Here is a 22208-nt window from a genome sequence, read left to right on the forward strand (position 1 = left end):
TCCCCTTGGAGGACACCCGAGTACTTGTCCAGATGTCCGCCTCCTCTGCAAGCTTCCGGGGATTGGTCAGCTTGCTGTCTACCAGGTGTTGGCGCAGCTCGGGAAAACATTTCTCGAGGAGGTGTTCTTTCAAAAATAGATTGTACAGCCCCTCATAATCCTTTACCTCACTGCCCTTGACCCAACCCTCTAAGGCCTTTCTGGCATAATCAAGGAAGTCCACCCAGTTCTGAGTGCCCATCTTGTGACTCCCCCTAAACTTCTGTCGGTACCTCTCTGGGGTGAGCCCGAACTTCCTCAATAACGCCAACTTCATGGTGGGGTAGTTTGTCTGTTCCTCTGGATCCAGGGCCAGCAAGGTGTCCCGACCAGCAGGAGGCATGTACTTGTACAAACTACCCCCCCAGTGCTTCTCCTGCACTCCATGAACCTTCAAAGAAACCTCATAAGCGGCCAGCCACTTAGCTACATCATCCCCCTGACTGAAACTCGCTATCAGGTCCTTTGGGATATAGGGTTTGGTCTCCCTGGCTGACTCTTTTGGTTCGCTGCCACCATTCCTAACAGGAGAGGACCCCCGTCGCAGACTTTGGAGCTCCAGTTCCTTCAGTCTAAACTCGTGGACCATCCTCCTCTCCTCTTTCTCCTGCTCCAACTTAGCCATCTCCCACTTTAGCTGTCTTTTCTCTCTCCTATCGGTGAGCTCGGCTTCTGTTAGGCTTCTCCCAGAGATGCTACTGCCCTTACTGGAATAGGACATTGGTTTGGTGAGTAAGTTTACCCCCTGATCGCGGAATAACTCTTCTACCTCCCCCAGCATGTCCTGGTCAACCTCTTCATCCTCCTCCTTTGTCTCTTGGTGTGCCTCCACCCAGGCCCTAAGGCTAGTCTGGAGCTCCCCCTTCCTGGCACCCTGTTTGAAAAAGACCCCCATTTGTTGGCAGAACATTCTCAATTGGGGCACGGAATAGACTTCCAGGTTTTCCACTGCAAACTCCATTGTGAGTCTGGCAAACCTGGATACACACCAGAAATTTCAGAGGGGTAAGGGTAACCTAAAACCAACTCCACCCACCACCAGGAATAAATTTAGAAAAAACAAAAGGACTAATTGGGAGGGCCGCAAGGAGAAAACTCCTGGTGTAGGTTAGGTGTATTACGTCAAATTACTAGTAAGTAGCTGCAACCAAGTCCGCAATCCCACCGCTAGGCACCAATATGTTGGAATTAGGTAGCCTGGCCTAGGGCAAGACTAACATCTAGAGGCACAGTGTAAAGGTTGCAGACCACCCAAAAGTAACTTCACGCAATAGCACTCAAAAAGAAAAACACTACACCAAAATTATATGAAAATACGTGCTGCTTTATGTAAAAATAATATTCTCTTTGTTGTCAATTATTAGTAGCTCACATATAAATAGTTCAAAGCAGTTTAGATCACTTTCAGGGTCAACAATTACACTTTGTACGTTACTAGCAGATTGTCACTTTTTCAATTACTAACAGTCACTGTATTTCTGAAATCTTATCACACTTTTGCATTTGGAGAACCTGTACCTTAGAATCAATAATTACTTTAGAAGCTACTAAACAATTTATCAATAGAGTTTCTAAGGTGCATTACACTTTCCAATTAATCAATAATGACCCTTTCAATTATAACAAATCCACATTCAGCAGGATTAACAGTTTACCTCATCAAACACTGTGCTTATTTAATCTGTTAAATTATAGCTTCCTATGACTCCTCAACGAGATAATACCAGCACTTTACTTTAGAACAGGCTCTAGTATTCCAGATTTGTAGGTACAATCCCCTCTCTCACAGTTGAACCTCAACTCACTAAGAGGACATGCACCCTTTCCCTCTCCAGCAGGCACTTTCAGAGATATTAGGTTAATTTAACATTGATAGTGCAGTTAACTAATCTCCAGAGTCAAGGAGGGTTTCCTCAGGCTTCCCACCACTTTATAAACTGCAGTAGCTGAGAGGAGCAACAACCATTAACGGATTACCAGATGATCACAGGCTCTAGCGCCGCCTTCCCCCTCCAGATGACCTCCTTACTGTCAGTTACGGCTCCTTCGAGGTCCCACCGGCCTCACTTCAAACCCTCCTGCCGAGCCAGCTGCCTTTTTAATGCTGGGGCGGGGGGGGAATAATGAAGCGCACTCGCCTCCTCGTCACTGGGGCAGAGAATCAGTGAAGCGCACACAGGAAGGCCCCCTTTCCGCTCGCGCTGGCTCCTTTCTGAAGCGCCTGAGCGAAGGGGGAAAACGAAGCCTCAAACTCCCTCGTCGGAGACGCGCTGATCACGGGGGGCATGCGCAATGCTTCTCGCTCCTCCGCAGTTGCTCCCGCCTTCCTCGATCCGGCTCCACCTCACGGAGCCCGGCGGCGCCACAGGGCATGCGCGAAAGATCAGCGTCTTGCCGCTGGAGGCCGCGCTGCACTTCCGATGCTGTTCTCTCCTCCCGGCTCACTCCTCACGCCGCCGAAGACTTCCCTGGCTCCGCTCCTCACCTCAGCCCTTGACACAGCTCCACAAGCGCGTCGCTCACTCGCACAGATGAAAGGACAGCACGGCCAACTGAACAACCGGTCCGGCTCCCTCAGCGTTTCCACACCGACCCAGGTGTAGAGCGACTCGTGGTCCTGCGGTCCCCGCTTCTCCAGCCCTGGTGGTCGCAGGTAGGGGTTTGGCACCAGGGGGGCGCGATCTCAGCAGATAGGCAGCACTGGGGTACAAGCAGAACAAGGGGAGGGCACCAGGATCAGCCCTTCTCCGTAGGAGAGTCCTTCTTTTCAATCTTCTCCAGGGGTTTACAAAGTAGGGGTCAGTCTAGAACCATTTACCAGTCTCTGGACTCCCTATGCTGGGCAGAGGACTGCACACCGCAGCGCTGCAGTCTCCTTCTCCTGAAGCTGTCCCTGTATAATTTTAGACAAGGGGCTAGCTAGGCGCCCAGGGTCTCCAGTAACTTCCCACAGCGGGGCCAGGACAAGTAACCAACAGGGGAGTTGTGGGCTGGGCCAAATAGACAGCTTCCAAGTCCAGGAGGTCAATCCAAAGTCCAACCTTCTCCCACCCTTAGCCACCACCTGTCCTCCAGCTGACTTCCACAGGTAGACAAAATGGCTGCCCCGCATTCCGCCTTATATAGGCTGCCCTTCAGTGGTCCAGAATGGACCAGAAGGTTCTGGAATGCCCTATGTTGGTCTATAGCCAGGTTCTGTTGGTGACAGTTGGGGCAGTTGGTGGCCACCATTTTAGGTGGTGCCAACTTTCCTGTCAGAACAGGCCTCTGGACCTGAGGTAAAAAACTATGAGGGGGAGAGGGAACACCTATCCCCCTGGCCAACACCTATAAAAATCCAGTAGACACAAAAATTAATAAGGGTATGAGGGGCAAAAAGGGGACAAAATAAATAAAAATTAGGAGGGACTTCGCCAAAAAGTCAGACAGGTCTAACAACCACCATAAAGGTTGTTTGGACTGATACAAGGTGCTCACTAGAATAGTGAACATCATACATCAGGCCAACTTCTCACACTGCAGAACTAATAGAATTTTCTTGACTTTATTGAAAAGGCAGAATATAAAACCTGGCTCTTCTTAAACTAATTATTGGCCCTGCTGCTTTGTGTATGGCTTTTCTGTCAGCGACAAGGTGCCCTCACGGGTAGCAAAGTGTTTTATAAAACCAAATAAATAAAGAAATACAAAATATCAATTCAAATAACATGAATATTAACATACCTATGTGGCCACCTCCAATGGTGTACGTCTTTCCTGAACCGGTTTGTCCATAGGCGAAAACTGTTGCATTATATCCCTCAACCAAGGAGACTACCAGAGGCTTTATGCAAGTTATGTAAACATCATCTTGGGTAGACGTTTTGCCAAAGACATAATCAAAAGTGAAGACCCGGTCCTTTCCAATGATGACTTGCTGAGTGTTTGGGACCAGCCTAACACACACTTGCTGGTTGTGCAGAATTTCCTTGGATAAAAGCGGCCTTACTCTCACAGCAACCTTCACTGCAGTCTCTTCCATGTCAGTGACCCCAGTCTTCCCTTGCTTAGTATGGATTGCTGTAAGGAAGGGAGATGCCTTCTGTGCTTGTCTTCATAGTATCGTTACACAACCTAAAACAAATAAAAATGTTTACTGTAATGCATGAAATCTGATGGAAGGTTTTTTATCTTCATTGTTTTTGCAAATATTACTTGAAATCATATAAGAGTGTGAGACAGCATTAGGACAATTTTACAATGGTCAAAATACTTTACATGCATAAAACATAATTCTATGTCAGGACCAGGGGCAAGGATTATGCATTTCTTTCTCTTTTAATTCTCACCAGCAACTTTGATAAGAAAACCAAACTACATTTCCCAGAACACCAGGGAAAAGAAGTAACATGAACCAATCAACAGTCTTTTATCCTTTGAACAGACAAGTGAGCTTCGTGCCCCTGCTCTTCGTTCGTTGCTCCAGAAGCAGATACGTATCTCTACATATCCTCTCTCATAGTATTTATAAACGCAGTTTTTTATTTTATACTGTTTTTGACACGTTATATTTCATGTATTTTATATTTTTGGCACGTTAGATTTCATATCCCACGGGTGTAACTTTTGATCATGAAAATCGACTTTCCGATCCAGGTGAGATTGCATCAGGAAGGGGCTGTGCACCCATGCTGAGGTTCTCTGACCGTTAGATGGCCCGCTTTCGAGCAGCCCCGGTGCCTTGCTCCTCTCCTCATTGGTCATGGGGCCGCAATTTATTTATGCATTTTTATATAGAGCAAACTTTACCCAGAGGTGTCAGAGCGCTTGACAATAGAGCGAAATAAATAACATAAGGAATGAGAGTAGCATGGAAGTAGGTAAACCTACTTATAGGTACTCGTGGTGAAAGTTACAAATAATGACTCAAAAAGTGAGTTTGATAAATCAGAAACTTAGAAAACCACGAAGGTTTAACAAAATATTAAAGTGCAATACATAAATTATAAAAATGCAGCAGCAGTCTCAATAAATCAGTCAAAGGATATAGAAATCAATTGTCATGAAGGCTCTCGGAATGTAAAGTACATGGAACAATGAACAAAATCTGACAAATAGACTAAGAGCCTGATTTAGATTGGCAGACGGTTTACTCTGTCACAACTGTGATGGATATCCCATCCGCAAAATATAAATTCCATTATATCCTTGGTGCGTGCTTTCAAATGTGTGTCAAGAGTCACCGTTTAAGAAAGATGTCAACTTTAAACGTGAACATGTAAAATGGTGGTGTCCCTCGTCCGAAGCCTATGTAACAACATAACACCCATTCCTTGGATGTAAGGTGATTAAAAAACTTCCCAAAACATATGCTATAGTATAAGTTCAAATATGTCTTTAAGCCTAAAACCTTAAAAGCAATGTGCTCTTTAATATTAAAGTTGTAAGGAACACAGGAGTACAACCCATAGACCAAGCCAGGACTGGGTAGTAAAGATACAGTTAGCACACAGTGTCCTGAAAGGTAAAAGTTAGTAGGCAGTTATAAATAGCATGCATATAGCATTACTAGGTTGGACAAGGAGATTACTCAATTTGTGAATAGAAAAATAGTTCTTCATCTTTATATTTTAACATTCATTTCATGGTTGGAGGCATACAGTTGAAACAGCACTGCATAGAATGTAGGGACAACCACATGAAACTTGGTGCAGCAGACGTGAATAAATAGTGCAAGTGGCGACGCAAGTGAAGGAGAGCAAGAAAAACAGCGTGGTCGGCGCACTGTAGAAATGTGCAAATTATATACAGTGAGTGGCTAAAGGCGGCACATGTGTGACTTAGTGATATCACAAAAAGCACAGTTAATTGATTAAATTTGGAGCCACTGGGAAGTAGTGTGCCTATAATTTAGGCTGTTGAGTCGACGGCGTTTCGATCCGGATGATTTCGGATCATCATCAGGACTGGTTGTCAGATTTGGAAAGTGCTTGGAGAATCCGGGTGATTTGGAATCCTAGTAACCCACCGGGGTTCAATTGGATGAGCCAGGGACCATCGAGGAATCGGGTCACAGGGAGAGGCTGGCAATTACTGGCTGGTCTTTGTATTCCTGCCTCAGTGCAGCTCACGTTGGGTGCGACCAAGTTAGGACAACTTCGCGCTGTATCCGGCCACATAAGTCAGCCAAGTTCGGAGGGCGCTGGGCGAGTCAGCGCGTCCGTCTGGTAAGTGGTGACGAGAGTTCTGCAGGCAGCGTCGGTTATTAAAAGCATAAAGAAAGCTTGTATATTGGTGGACAGAATAACCCGTCCACCAAGATCTAACTCAGGCACTAAGTCCAAAGTGTGCTAAAAATCAATAGATAATTATCCCTTGTAAAAGCTCAAAAGTGTCTGGTTAACCCCCAAATTTGAGGGTTTATATAGTCAAGAAAATTTTTGAACTTTTTTGACAAATTACATTTCAGCATTATAAACTGGTCATATAACTCTTCCATTTGACACTATTCCACTACATGAATAAAACGTTTTTAGGCTTGTTTCAAAGCCTAATGAATGGATGAATGAGAAGAAAGCCTCTCATATGGTACCAACATGTCCTTTTTCTCGTCAGGCCCACTATTTTTGCACAGGTGTATGTATGATTAGAATATGTGTAGAAATAGTTTTGCGAGGTACTGATAATTATAATCCTTTCAGACAGCCAGGAAAACTAGCATATATAATTGAAAAAGTATGCAGTTAACATGAATTGTTAGGCTTTTTCAAAATAATCCTAGGGAAAATCATACTGAGCAACGCGTTGGGAGTCACTCACCTGGTGCAAATGGGGGCTGACTTTATCATTTTTGCCTGGGATGTTTCAAGTTTCAAGTCCTGCCCTGGAAATGTGCAGTATTCTTTGTGACCCCTGACCTGGCTGAGTGTTCTGGTGCAATAAATGTTGTCCGTGTTTTAAATATTTCCTTACCTTGATTCCACCAGTGTCTGTAGGAAGGGTCAGAGAGAATCTGAAGGCTGAGCATAAACCTTAATAGGTCATGGTGGGGTTTAGTGTTACATAAGGGCTTGAACCTTATATGGAACACGGAACTATAAATAAACTCACTATCTGTTGTACCTGAACACATAAAGAAGGTTTCCTTCTACCAATGCTAGAAGAAAATGCTATATCGAGAGATAGCCTGTTAGAATCTAGAGAGATAATGGTTAAACATTGGGAAATGTGCAGAAGCTGTTCATAGCAACTCAAAGTTTGTCCAAATTATCTCCTGCCTTACGTTTCTAGATATGAGTGTGAAAGGGGAGTTCAGGTTGAGGGTGGCAGACGGTGAAATGAGAATTTTTTTATAAAAGTAGGGTGAGAGAAGAAAGGCAACAGGTACAGAACACAGAGACAGGCTATGTTTTTGACACGGAACGGTCGGAGCAAGATAGCCGACGGGATGGTTGGAAAAGAAGCCTCAAGAAGCAGGAATTAAGTAATTTAGATGTATAGGAGTGAGAGAAAGTTTTATTAAAATGCAAAAAAAATACATAAAAGAGACATGCGATGTTAGCATGCAATTTACATTGAACTGGCATGACATTAAAATGTACAAAATCGCAGTATGTAAACATATGTATTCGTATGAGGCCTATAAAGTCTAAAGCAAGCTACAAATGGCAACGTTAAATGTGCTGAGATGTGCAAAAAATGCTTAAAAGCTGACCTTACCCTGACATGTCTTTAGTGAAAGCTGCACATCATATTGCAGAATGTACGTGATTAACAATGTTTTATTTATTTATTTATTTTAATTATTTTCACCATCAGTATTCCTTCAGTTTTTTCACTGAAGATAAACAAAAAATAATTAAGCCTCAAAATATATAAACAATATATACAAAAAATCCCAAAATAAGAGAAAGATAAGAGATATCAGAAAGAAGCAATAGCATAATACACAAGAAAAAAAACCACAAAATATTACATATCATAATTAATTCTTAGACACCAAGCACCAATAATCCACATTTATGCTTAAAGTGATTACATCCCAGCCTTCCAGTCCACTATCGGAGCCCAGATGCTTTTCCCAGCTTCCTAGCTTTCCACCCTTTCTTCTTATAAAGACCTTTTTCCAAATTATACATGGCCAAAAGCCAAGGACCCATTGTTGGAATGTGGGGGAGTTAGAATCTTTCCAGGCTGCAGCAACACAAATCCTAGCAATCACCGTCACAACAAATAGAAACTCTCTGTGAGGTATTACAGCTCCCTCCCTACAAGTGCCTAAGATCATTAATTCGTTAGTTAGATTTACTTTAATTTTTAGTGATTGATCTAAAAAGGACTCTATAGCTTTGTTCCATTGTTCAAGTTTTGGACAGGTTGCGAACATGTGCAGATCATCAGCCTCCAAGCAACCACAGCGTGGACAGTTGATTCCCGTTTGCCCTCCCCACTGGGCTATTTTTGCCGGAGTATAGTAAAGATTGAAAATTGTTTTAAAATGTTGGGCTTGTAGGTTTGCTACTTTCAAAACCACGCAGCCCATTTTGAGCGAGGTTGCCAATTCGCTACCATCGATACCCAATTTCTCCCTCCATTTCTCAGTATGTTTAGTAAGATCATCATATTGTTTTTGATTTAGCTCGCCATATAGTTGGGATATGGAGCAGCCTTCGGGGTTTTGCAACCTGTCCATAACTGTTTCTTTACACAAACCTGTTACACCCCCCCTCTACCTGTCCATAACTGTTTCTTTACACAAACCTGTTACACCCCCCCTCTTTTTACTTAAAGCTGAGCGGATCTGCAAGAATTTAAAAAACTCCCTTCGGTCGAGGTTAAACCGACTTTGTGCCAATTCGAACGTTATTATACCATCAGAGTCCATTATATCACCGATAGTTTTTCCTCCCAGCCCATCCCACCGCTTCCTTATGTTATCGTGGAACGTCTCTGGGAAGGCTGGATTTCCGAATAGGGGCGTATAAAAGTTCATTCTGCTTATTCCTAGTATTTTTCTGACAGAGGTCCAGACTGAGATTGCTGCTCCTAGAGTCTTGAATTTCACCATCTTGTGGTAAATGGCCTCGTGAAACTTTAAAAGCCATTTGTGTGCCGCACCTTTTAACAGGAGCCCATATACTTCTGGCACGGTTTCATCCTCCCTCCAGTCATCAGTCACAAATCCCCCCGGTAACCCCCATGTATATATTGCAGTACGGTTGCCCAATAGTATAACTTTAGATTGGGAACTGCCCACCCACCTCTCTCCCTCGGGAGCGTCATAAACTTATATGCTCTTCTCGTCCTTCCATGGGCCCAGATAAATCTATTAATCATTCTCTCCATCTCTAAGAACCAACTGTTATCAAATTTTAGATGTATTGTTCTAAAAAGATATAAAACCTTTGGGAGAAACAGCATTTTAATAATGTTGCATCTACCCACGATTGTAAGATGCAGGTTGTTCATCTTATCTAAATCCCTCCTCGAGTTCTTAATTATGGGAGAGATTTTTTTTTCAACGACTTTAGTTAGATTAGATGAGATTACCACCCCTAGATATGGCTGATTCAGTGACACGTGAGTCTACCAAACTAATATGCTCATTGATAACTATCTGAGTTTTCCCCCTGTTAAGTTTGTACCCGGAGACTGACCCAAATAGATCTGCCTCTTGTTCAATTTCAATCAGAGCCTCTGCAGGATGAGGGGACATAATCGCCAGATCATCAGCGTAGCCCAATATTTTTGTTTGAAATCCCTTAATCTGTATTGGGGCGATGCGTCTATTTGATACTATTCTCCTTATAAATGGATCGATGTAAAAAGCGAATAGGAGGGTTGAGCACGGACACCCCTGCCTAGTTCATCGCTTGATATCAATAAAATCACCCGAACCCGAATCCTAGGGTTTTTATATAGAACTTGTAATGCCCTTAAACATCCCCTACCGATGTTAGCTCTCTCCAGTACTGACCAGCGAAAACCCCACAAGACCCTATTGAACGCTTTTTCTGCGTCAAGCAGGATAAGCGCCATAGGGTCCCGCGTGACTGATGTACCATCCAGAAGGGTGAAAACTCTCCTCACATGCTCAGCAGTTCCTCTACCTGGTATAAAACCATGTTGTTGGACAGACATCACTTTTCCTATAATCAGGCTAAGGCAATTGGCCAGGATCTTCGAGTAGATTTTACAGTCGCTATTCAGACCATCCAGGATTTCGCGGTTTGCAGCGAAATCGGCACTTTTGTAAAAATGCCGCGTTTTTTACAAAAGTGCCCGCGAAATCGGCCACTTTTGTAAAAATTCGGCGATTTTTACAAAAGTGCCAGCGAAATGGAAGGCGTGCAGGGAAAAGGTTCAATCTGTATGGGAGGTGATAGTGGGGAGCGCGAGGAAGGTCCGACTCCGACCAGGTAGCGGAAGGGCTGCAATCTTTCAGTGCTTACTCCTGAGTGAAGTAAAAGAAAGGATATTACTCCTCCTGTCCAAGAGCCACCACATCCTATCTACAATCAACATCTCCGGGGAAGGTGTGGGGAACTTCCAGGAGGCCTGCAAGTTAGAAGAACCTCCTAACCTCTGGATTACACACAGATTGCATAACACTTTCACCCGGGACTTCGCTCTTTCCCTTAAAAGATGGCTGTTCGTTGTTTCAGTGTATGTAGAGATGGTACAGGCAGCGCAGCCTCCCAGTACCTGATGCTACCTCAAATACCCTCAAGAACGCCCACCGGACACCCGAGTCTCTATGCCACGGGCTTAGCCCAGCTCCACGAACACAGCTAAGGAGACACTCGCCTTCTCATTTACGCCAAGCTGTCCTCCATTTCTAGTTAAACAATCCATAAACCTCCAAACTCAATATCCAGAAAAAATAACCCAATGCAAAACAATTCATTTGTGTTATTCCTGTCATAAAGAACTTGTGGGCACACGGACGTCTACTCGACGTGTTTAAGTATTTACAAGAACCGTTCGTTTAAACATTTTAGTAGTTCTTTTGGGGGCTTGAAGAACGCTGTTGGCCTGTCTGAGTTCCCCATGAGTTCCTTACTGAGCCAAGAGAGGTAGAATGTGCCACCATCTGCAGGAAGTGACCTTTAATTCACCTGGAAGTATTTTTACCATCTCTTCAACCCGGAGGCTGACTATACAGAGAGTGAAGAGAAGATGGAACCCCTCCAGGAATCTGAGCCAGACTGTGGTATGGCGTATGGGGTAGATCTGACGGCCCTTGTAACTTCCAGTGACGGGGTCTATAAAATGCAGAATGCAAGTGGAAGTGAGCCAGTCCGACAGTGCAGACTGGGCGCAGAGGCGCTGTCGCCTGACAGGAAACAGATTAGGTGTCTGGGAATACTTGGGATTTTATAAACCCATGGACACATACAAGACCCCGAAATAGATGACTGTGCCCAGGCAGGGAGGCATAACAGACACATGTTGTGATCACCCTGTCCACTATGAACACACGCTTTTTATTCATATCCTACATGGATGGTGTGAAGTACCTGGGGGCACTAGCAGACTTTTTAATAGGAGACGACTGTGAGTATCCCTCCACTGACGGCGCCAGGCAAAAAGGGTGTTTAGTCTTATTTGTGTGTGTATGTAAGATGTGGTATTGTCTGCAACGCATTAGTTGGGAGATAGGGTTATCAGATACAAAAATCAATATACTTATACATTGTATTACATTCCATCTATCAGGAGCCACTCCATCGCCTAGGTGTCACTCTGTGATGCTTATAAAATCCAAGACTTGAATAATATATTGAGGACTATGGAATCAGGATATGAGAAGTTATAGCTGGACTTAATACGATTATGAAATTCGGCCTTATTGGAATCTCTGTGCCATCTGCTGTATTAAATGGTGCACAAGAATAGATTGCCTGAACATAAAAGGTTATATACTTGTGATTCTGATGATGTTACTCGTACACTACATGTGGATAGCTGGTGTAAAGTTATAAGGGTGCGTCTTTTCTCTCATCTTTGCTTGAGAAATAATCTTTGTAATTTGCAATTTATCGATATTATGCGTTCTTTACAGGACTTCACATGTGGGCCTTTTTTTCTTGGGTCTTGTTTTCAAGAACCTATTTTTGTAATAGTATGTTTTTAACTTGCGTCATAGTTTTTTAAGAAATAAACCAAACACACATTTGTTAGGTTTATGGTGCTCGAGTATGGCATATATGCATAGTGCTACTTTTAAATAGTTTGTCTTTAAGCTTGTAGTTCTATAAATATTTTATACCTTTTTATGTATTATGTTACAATCCTGATGAAGTTCCATGTTCAAACAAAACACGTTGGACAGGGATATAATTGTACTAATTTGTGTGGAATCAAGAACTTTTGGGAAAAAACATAAAAAATACACGAAAACCTTTTGAATGATTGTTTCTAGACTGATTTATTCTAGATACACCTCTATGTTTGGAAACACAGGCAAAAGGGGGGTGTTATTACCATTATTATAAGTGAATGTTTCTACTACAGCCAGTCCCTCTCAGCCCAGGAGAGGAGATGAAGTCACTTTCAAAAGGAGGCGTGCTTTTTTGATGCCACTCAACTGCAGAGCCAGACTCTGGGATCTCAGTCCTTTTAAATCAGAGGCCCGAAGTTAACTGAGGCAAAATGTAAAAAACCCGCAGAAATATAAAACGGCTTCCCTAGCAGTGCAACATAGAACAGGAGCACACACTCTTCCAACCCTTGTAGGTACAATTTTTGTTCCAACATGTAATCCGTTTCCGGTAATGGGATTATTTCCTGACATATTTCTTTTTGAGGCAAATATTGCGTCAAGAATTTAGCCAGCAGAGTGCGTGGACCCAGTGAGTACATGACAGAAGTTAAGTTATTTAAGGTTAGTAGGGAGGGGTGAGGTCTGCTGCAGCTCAGGCTCGTCTGAGTAGGTGTTGAGATGTCCAAAGATACATCAGTCTCGGTCAACGATTGAGCCCACGATTGAGCCCAGGAGACCATCAGGGAAGGCTGGGGCTTTGTGCAGGTGGTCGATAGATTGGTCGATAGATTTGAATGAACGAGGTAGAGAAGGTTGGGGAGGGTGAGCAATGAAGGATTTATACTCTAAGACTGAATATTCTTAAATACTGGACATGGACATTGGTAAGGAGTTTTCTATGTCACCACTGGTCCCCATTTGCTCTTCCTGTTCAGGCAATTTCTGAGCAGAGCTATGTTGCGCAGAGGAATTAATTAATAAATTCAGCCCAGGGTATGTCGTCATTCAATCCCTGAGTGCTGGATCTCAAACAAAACACCCAGAGTTGTTCCTGTGTGAACAGGGTTCTCGCTGGCCAGCTAGGGTTGGAGTCAATAATGGTCCAGCGCAAACTGTCTGGTGTGTGGTGTGCCTCAAGGAAGTGTGGGCACCTTTCGGTATTTGTTCTTTTGCAACGGATCATGCTGCGTTGCTCGCTGATTGGTGATTTTACTAGTCTTGTTGTCATTCCCACAAAACAAAGTTGGCAGGGGCATGTTGTATCGTTTTTAGTGGGTGAAATTCCATATGCTTTACCCTCGGGCGAAAGAGATGACACCCTTAAGGGCAGAATGGTGGCAATTGTTGGAGAGGGGCAAATGGTAGGAGAATTATCACTGACCCCTGGGACCAGAGCCAGATACCAGGCATGCTATAAGTTCAACTCGGTGATGCAATCCCTGGGATAGGAAGAGGGCCATTCAACGGTTAGAAGAGAGCAGGAGTTTGTGCTTTCCCAATACGTGCGGCCTTGGGAAGATAGGCTAAAAAGGAGGTGAAGTTGCCAGACCAGAGGTATTATAAGTTCACATTGGTTCTCGAGCCACTGAGAGCTAGGAATAGCAATGCTATGCGGCTGGCCTTGTCGCCTACAGGGCTTCTCAGAAAGTACACTAAAGGAAATGGAGGATTGCCTTTCCTAGGGATAACAGCCTTCACCTGTGGGCTGCTTCCTCTGTTCCATATTCCAGGCTGCCTGTTTCAAAGCGGATTACTCTGCTAAAACCGTTTCCATTGATTTAAGGCTGAAAATGAATGATTATGAGTAAAATAAAGTGCCACAAAAATGCCGCTAAATTTCCATATTTGTGCCGCTAAATTTCCATATTTGTGCCGCTAAATTTGCTAATCCATGCCGCTATATCCTGGGGGGTCTGGCTATTCATTAGACTTATTGGCCTATAAGACCCAAGTTCAAGTGAGGGTTTACCCTTTTTTAAAAACACAATCATAGTTGCCTCTCCCCATGTTTGTGGAGGTTTTATGCCGCTCTGTACCTTTCGCAGTATACTACATAAGAATTTATTTAACGAAGAGAAAAAGGTTTTATAAAATTCCAAGGGAATGAGATCCGGGCCGACCGCCTTCCCTGATGGCAAGTCAAAAATAGCTTTCCTAATTTCCTCATCTGTAAAGTTTATTTCCAGTGCGTTTGAATCCTCTGGAGAAAAAACATCAGCCGAAATTGATTCTAAGTATTCCCTATTCCCCTTGGGATCTCTTATCTCTTCCTCATTGTATAATTTTTGGTAAAACCCTTGAAAGGCCTTACAAATATCCTCTGGAGTTTTAGCAACCGTACCATCTAATGAATTAACTTCTGTAATCTCCCCCTTAGAAGCTAACTGTCTTGTCCTTACTGCCAACAAATGCCGTACTTGCTCGCTAAATTCATACTGTGTTTGCTTCCATGCTAGGAATTTCCCTGCTGCCTTGACTGCGATAGCTTCCCCTGCGGTCGCTTTTGCCGGCGTCAATTTACACAAGATCCCATCTATATTCGAGCCCTGTGCAATTGCCTTGACCAAATCATCCTCAAGATCCCCAATTAACCTCTGCGAAGCCTCCCGTTCACATTTTTCCAACCGGCTCCTTCTCAGTGGAGAAGCGTGGCTCAGTGGTTAGAGGCGGCAGACCTGGAAGCTGAGATCGGCCGTGGACCAGGGTTCGATTCCCCGCCTCGGCGGGTCTCGGGCTCAAAAATTCCACGGACTCGACAATTCTCGCTCCGGTGCCTACTCGACTCACGGGGTCACACTCTGCGACTCTGGGCAATAGCTTGCTTAATCTCCACTACGGCCCCTCGTGGCGGGATGCCTGGCTTTCACCTTGTGGAAACCCTGCCGGGGTATCTCACAGGGGAATACCAGGACGGGTTCCCTAAGCAAGCGCCTTGATGCCTTCGGGTGATACGTGCGCTATATAAGTCGCAATACATTTACATTTACAAGGAGTAGCTCATTGTTTCCCCCCGTATTCCTGCCTTAAGAGAGTCCCAGACAATACCAGGTTCAGCACTCCCCCAGTTAATCTCCAAGAAATCCTTGAGCCAATTATTCATAAGGGATACATATTCAGAATCATGTAATAAAGCTTGTTCAAATGTCCAATTAGCTGTTTTTTAGACCCCCCCCCCCCCCATTGATCTGGATATCTAAAATCAAAGGACTATGATCAGATATTAATTTTGCAGGCTGAAATAATTGAAAGGGAAACTAAAAAGTAATCTAGACGTGCCACTATCCTATGAGGTGTAGAGTAATATGTGCTACCAGTACCTAAGGAATTATAATGCTCCCATACATCAACAAGGCCATTATCCTCCATCGTTTGGGTTACCGCTCTATGGCCCTTCTTTTTCCGGCCTGTAAATTTAGTTGGATCCCCCTTCCATAGTCCATTCATACCGTTTATATTAAGATCTCGACAGTAGATAATCGGGAGTGGCCAATTCGCCAGTTGTTGGTTAACTTAGTCAAACATCTCTGCATCATCAACCGTGGGGCCATAAACCGAACACAGTGCGAATTTGAATCCTGACATTTGACCCTCTACAATTACCCATCGGCCGTATTTATCTGAGAGACACTTTTTAAAGGTTAACCCACTGCCTTTGGCCAATATCGCCACCCCCCTAGTCCTGGTTCCCTGTGAGGTACATGCTATTAGTTGAAAGCCTAGTTGTGGCCTGAATGACCCAGTCAAAAGGAGAGCGGTGAGCAAATATCTAAAAACACTACGGGCAGATATTATATGCCTGCAAGAGACACATGTTGAGGGGTCACGCAAGTTCCTTTTGGGATTAACAATGTTTTAAAATGTTTTTTCTAGAAACACTTTATCATTCAATAGAATGACTTATTTAATACGCTAAATACAATGCATGAAAAGAAAATGTTGATAGTTTAACATAGTTTTTTTCATTTTATAATGAAGAAGATGTGGTGCTGAATAATATTCATTGCAGCTGATCTTTCTATTTCAAATAGCCTATTGTTTAGCCTAACTTTTGATGGACGAGTGCTTGAGCAAATCAAACACTCACCCTCAGTCAACTTATCTGGGTTTAATCCATCATCATTCTTTAGCTCACTCCACCACCCCAGTTCAGACATGGCCATATGCAAATCAGTCTGACCCTGTGCCTCATGGGAACAGTCCAGCCCGAACGCTCAGTCTATCATCTCCTTTGGTATCACTTTGTTCGCCCTAAGTTGGCAGGGTATGCCCAGACGTGGGTCCCTTGCTCACTTTGCCACTGGATTTAAGATAGCCTGGCTGATGTGGGTTATGAACCTGAAACCGGTCCCAGGATGCTTGTTTCCGATCCAGGGAAGACATGGCTTGGCAGTTCGGGCTGGGCTGTTCCCATGAGGCACAGGGTCAGACTGATTTGCATATGGTCATGTCTGAACTGGGGTGAGGAGTGAGATAAAGAATGATGATGGATTAAACCCAGATCAGTTGACTGGGGTGAGTGTTTGATCTGCTTAAAAGCTCACTCCATCATTTCCTTTGGTATCGCTTTGTTCGCCCTAAGTTGGCAGGGTATGCCCAGACGTGGGTCCCTTGCTCACTTAGCCACTGAATTCAAGATAGCCTGTCTGATGAGGGTTATGAACCTGAAACCGGTCCCAAGATGCTTGTTTCCGGTCCAGGGAAGACATGGCTTGGCAGCTCGGGCTGGACTGTTCCCATGAGGCACAGGGTCAGACTGATTTGCATATGGCCATGTCTGAACTGGGGTGATGGAGTGAGCTAAAGAATGATGATGGATTAAACCCAGATCAGTTGACTGGGGTTAGTGTTTATTTTGCTCAAACGCTCCGTCCATCATCCCCTTTGGTATCCCATAATGCAGTGAAGCTGAATGCTCACAACTTAATGCTAAAGGCTGAATGCTGATTTGCTATCTTACCTGACCTAATTGCAGTTGCTACTGCATGATTATTTCACTTATATTTCTGAGACTCTACTGAGTTTTCATGAACCTCTCTTTATGGGACGTTCAACTGATACTGATTGATCGGAATTTTGAGCATCATGCTCTAACCTCACTCTTGCCTCTCAAATTTAGACTCTTTACAAGATCCTGCTAACACCATTTTCACCCCATTTGTATTAGAATAGGGATTCTTTCCTTTATGGAACGCTCTGAATGCATTCTTTTGTTATGGTTTGTTCTAACCATATTTTATTATCAATTCTGTGATTTTACTGATACATATGACTAATTGAATAAAAGAGTAAAAGATAATTTACTAAACCTTTTAAGGAAAAAAAACACTTAAAACTAGTTAAAACTCGCATTATTGACTGAAATTAGAAATGGTATTGCGATTTTGATTTTGGATGCATAGCTCCTGATCTTCCCATAAACGACGTCAAAGGTCTGTCACATAGATGTAAGACTTTTACAGAGATTGGGGATCAACCCTGTGAATGAGTGCCAGAGATGCTAAACCGTTTATTTCAATTGATTCCCGCTCTTGCAGAAGAGGTGCTGAAAATAGGTGTGTAACACAGTGGTGCATGATACTGGCGCACACCGATGCATTCAGATATCTCCAATTTCCCCAGGAGATTGGAAGATTATTTCATATGTAATGAACTAACATTTTAACATTGTTACTGAACATTTGATAAACTTTTTCTTGCACCTTTTCACTATAGCATACTGGTTAGAACAAAATGTCATACCGTTCCTTCATTAAGGCATAAGCAAGATAGGATGTTGGTTGACTTTGGAATGCTGTCCGATAAAGGAGGATGGGTGAGAGAATGCTATAAGGGTGATTGTGGTACATTTGCTGGACCTCTGTTCCTTGCATCAATCCCATTTACTTATCTGCAATTAAGTGGCGGCTCACTACAAACTCTCTCCTTGAAAGCCTAAAAACCCTCCAAAAAACAGCTATCTTAAAAAAAAACAGGATCACCCACTTAGGCAACTAAATCCATACTTATTGAACATCTAACAAATGAATAGTTACACGCCAACATTTTATATAGCACTACAAATGGACAACTATTTTTGTCACTTGTTGTGGGTTAACATTCCTACATTTCCCACACGATGTGCGACATTCAGCATCTTCTTTTTAGAGGTTCTGTCAGCGCACAGGTGCAAAATAAATTATTCTTGGGCTGAAGTCCGCTTCCACCAATGCTCAATTTACCAACCACAAGCTATATTTTTGTATTTTGTGAAGGGTACTGAGGTTGTGAAATTACTGCACAACCAAAAGGGAGCATCAGTCCGGAACTGAAATCTATGGGAAATGTGTGGTGCAGAGGTGTACCGCTAGTCATACCCAAGCAGAGCTACTCAGACGCTCCTTCTACAAAGGGAAACAAAGACGCCCACCTGAAGTGCTGTCGATGGGCTTCCACTTCGTGCGACGCTGTAAAGCAGCCTCTTTGCGAATGCGAGGTAGATGACAGTTCCCCAGATCCCTCTCTGTTTATGACACAATACACATCTACTTCTGCAGGCCACACCAGCACTTCTAGTACTTTGTTTTCGTCTGTTTCCATAGCAACCAACGAACGTTGCGTGACCTTTCACCTAAACTGTCGACGCTACACCGCGAGGGTACAAGAGAGAAAACGCTTGCTTGCACCTAGTAAACTTTCAACCTCCGAAATCACAGCGCCACCCAGTGGATCTGGTGTTCTATGAAAATTTAGCCAGAGACTCCCTTACTGCGGCGGACATGTTAGGGTCAGGCATAACGACCCTGATTTACTGTAATTGCATTTTATTTCTCGCTTGCTATCACTGAGGAGGTATGGAAGCGGTTTACGCCGCACGCTGCTTTGGAATTCAAGGCTTATTTTGCAAAACATCAAGCAAATAGCTTCCCAACTGCGATTGCCATCCTTCCAAAAGAAAAATGCTGCCCATTTATTCATATTTAAAGCATAGCTAATTACGTTTTCAGATTGCTTATGTGTGACATTTCCATGGTTTCAGTGGACTTATGAGTGACATTCAACTAAAACCAAGCAATGAAGTGCACGGAAATCGATAAATATCAGAAATTACACCTGTTTGAGTATAGAGTAGCTCTAAAAATATGTTAAAACTGCTGCAAAACCAACAAATAGAAGGTTAGCACTTGTTTTATAATGAACAGCCCATCTTATCTTGTGTGTAATAGAGTTTTAAAAAAAATTGCCTATTCATAGTCCTTTCACATACATGCCAACCCTCCAAATTCAGGACACTAACGATTTCAAGGCTAGTCTGCGCTTCCTGATTCCTGCATGCAAAAGCCTGTTACCTAGGTGGGCTTCTGCCAATAGGGACAGGTCTTGGGGGACTTGGAGTATGCACTGCCAAGAACCTGCTCCTGCAGGGCAGTGCACAACATTGTTGTCACGATTTCTCTGCCTGCCATATACCAGTCCGCCGTAATAATTACGTGGACACACTGTCTTCTTATTTAAGATTTATTGTTCCGAGCGCCGGGAAACGCAACTTGCTTCAGGGCAAACTCCGCGGCACCTAAAATGGCAGCTGCACGTTCCCAGCATTCCTAAGCGCACGCTCTGAAACACTAGAGCACGTCGCCACATATTTCCCCCCTTTGGCATCCACACAACAATTTTACAAAACAATGAAAGATGACACAACAGTCCAGAGACTACCGTAGTAGTCGGTGGGAGCAAGTACATACAGTCTTACTTGTTCTCCATGTTATTAACCTCAAACCTCTTAGGTGCTCTGATCAGTCTTCCCAGCCTGGTATGAGTCTTCATCGGGCTGCTCCCAACCATCCGGTAGCTGTCAGGAGGGCCGACACTCACCTTCACCTTCCTTCTCTGCCCTCCTTCCTTTTCCTCGGTACCAGGGCTACGAGGCGTGACCTGATATGCTGATTTCTCACCCCCACTCTCTGCTGGCTCATACTGTTCTCCGTAGCTCCACTCTGCACTACTGGTTTCCCGCATGGTCCCTTCCGACGCTTGCGCCCCTTCAGGTTCTGGGCTTTCTTCCTGGGTGGGTGAGCCCCAAGCTTCCGGGTCTTCCCACTTCACGACTCTGTTGTACCTTGCCATTCTATCTTGTGACCATACTTTGCCATCGCTTAGCAGGGCCGACCTGGCATACGGTTCCACGACTTGTTGTGGAGGGCTGAACTTACTGTCGCCTTTCTTCTTCCTCACAGCCGGCTTCACTCTCACCCACTCGCCCTTCTCTAGGGTCACTTCTTGGACATTATGATGTTTGTTATAATACTCAGTGTACACAGCCTGTGCCCTGTCCATGTTGTGACGTACTACTGCCGGGGACCACTTGCTTTGAACCACCAATTGCTTCCAAGCTAGATTGTCCTTCGTGAAAGGGTCTCGCCCCCTGAGAACTTTGATTGGGCTGTACCCTGTGTTGGCTGGGGTGATGCGATATGGCCATAGCATCCTTTGTAGTTCCTTCTCCCAGTCCTTTCCCGCACTTATTGCCGCTTGGAAAGAGCCCATTATCACTTGGTTGAATCTCTCCGCTAGTCCGTTTCCTGCCGGATGGTACACAGGAGTGTTCTTGAGTTCAATTCCATTGCGGTCCATGAAGGCGTTCCACTTTGCTGAAATTAACTGTGGCCCATTGTCACACGTGATTGCCTTGGGAAACCCTTCCCTCAAGAATGTGGCAGTTAGTAAGGCAAGTATTGCGTCGGTGTCCGCCTCTTCACAAATGTCCACTTCCAGCCACTTGGTGTACCTGTCTACCAAGACGATTGCGTATTTGGGTACGCCGTTGGTGTCCGATATGGGGCCCAAGATGTCTACGGACAGCATTTCCCACGGGCTTGAGGGGCACGTGAACTTCCCTAAGGGGGGGCGTAGCAAGACTTGAGCCTTGTCTGCCTGGCTGCAACTTTCGCACATCCTGACGTGTTTTTCTATTTGATTGTCCATTGCTGGCCACCAAAAGCCTTTTTCGCCCTTGCCTTTGTTTTCATTATTCCGAGATGTGCTTCATGTAGAATGGCTAACAGGTGATTTATCATCAGCTGCGGGGGCACCACCTTGTCTGCTCTGAGTAGAAACACTGGATTATCTCAGATGGATAACTCTTCCCTGACCTCCCAGAATTTCCTCAACTGGCTGTCCAGGTGCTTTTTGTCAGGCCATCCTTGCGTCACGTAGCTCTTCTCTGTCTTCAGCATTTTGTCATTGGAGTACGCTTCTGGTCATTCCTGACTGCTGATCACTCATTCATGGTCTTGCGTGAGCGCCACTATGTAATCCTCCCACTCTGAGCACTCTTGTTCTGCAGCAGACTCCATTGCAGCTGCTCGGCTCAAGAAATCAGCTACTTTGTTTCTTGTCCCTGAGATGTACTCTACTTCGTATACATAATCTAACAGTCTCAAGGTCATTTTTGCTATTCTCGGTGTCGCGTGTGCATGCCCACTCCAGGTCAGGACTCTCGCCAGTGGCTTGTGATCTGTACGGACTACGATCTTCGAACCCCACAAGAATTGCCTGAACCGTTCGATGGCCCACACTGCTTCTAGCATTTCCTTTTCTATAACATTAAACTTTTCTTCATTGGGAGCCAAAGATTTGGAGGCAAAGCTGACGGTGGTGATTTCTCCTTCCTGGGATGCCTTCATTAGCACCGCTCCCAATTCTTTGTCGCTGGCGTCAGTTGTCAGTATGGATAGGGCTTCTTGGTCAAATCCTTTGAGTGGAATGGCTGCACTGATGTCCTGCTTGAGTAGATCAAACTCCGTCTGTTCCTCACTTGTCCACTGGAAGCTGTTCTTCTCCTTCAGGAGTTGTCTCAATTGGTGCGTTTTGGACGCAAAGTGTGGAACGAACTTGCTATAAAACTCTGCCATGCCTAGGAATGAGCGGACATCTTCCTTCCTTTTTG

The 22208-nt window shown here is 44.3% G+C and overlaps 1 protein-coding gene across 1 annotated transcript in view; it reads right to left on the bottom strand.

The window, feature by feature from the left end:
- The window catches only part of KIF27 (kinesin family member 27), a 437315-nt gene extending 418464 nt beyond the window's left edge, over positions 1–18851 (bottom strand). Inside the window, exons 1-2 of the mRNA XM_078675808.1 lie at positions 18690–18851; positions 3763–4152 (exon numbers count right to left, since the gene is read on the bottom strand). Coding sequence (XP_078531934.1) covers positions 3763–4060 — 298 coding nt within the window. The 5' untranslated portion in view covers positions 4061–4152; positions 18690–18851. The remainder of the gene's footprint in view (positions 1–3762; positions 4153–18689) is intronic.
- Positions 18852–22208: the final 3357 nt, after the last annotated feature.

Source organism: Lissotriton helveticus, chromosome 2_1 (genome assembly GCF_964261635.1).
Source record: "Lissotriton helveticus chromosome 2_1, aLisHel1.1, whole genome shotgun sequence".
NCBI lineage: Eukaryota > Metazoa > Chordata > Amphibia > Caudata > Salamandridae > Lissotriton > Lissotriton helveticus.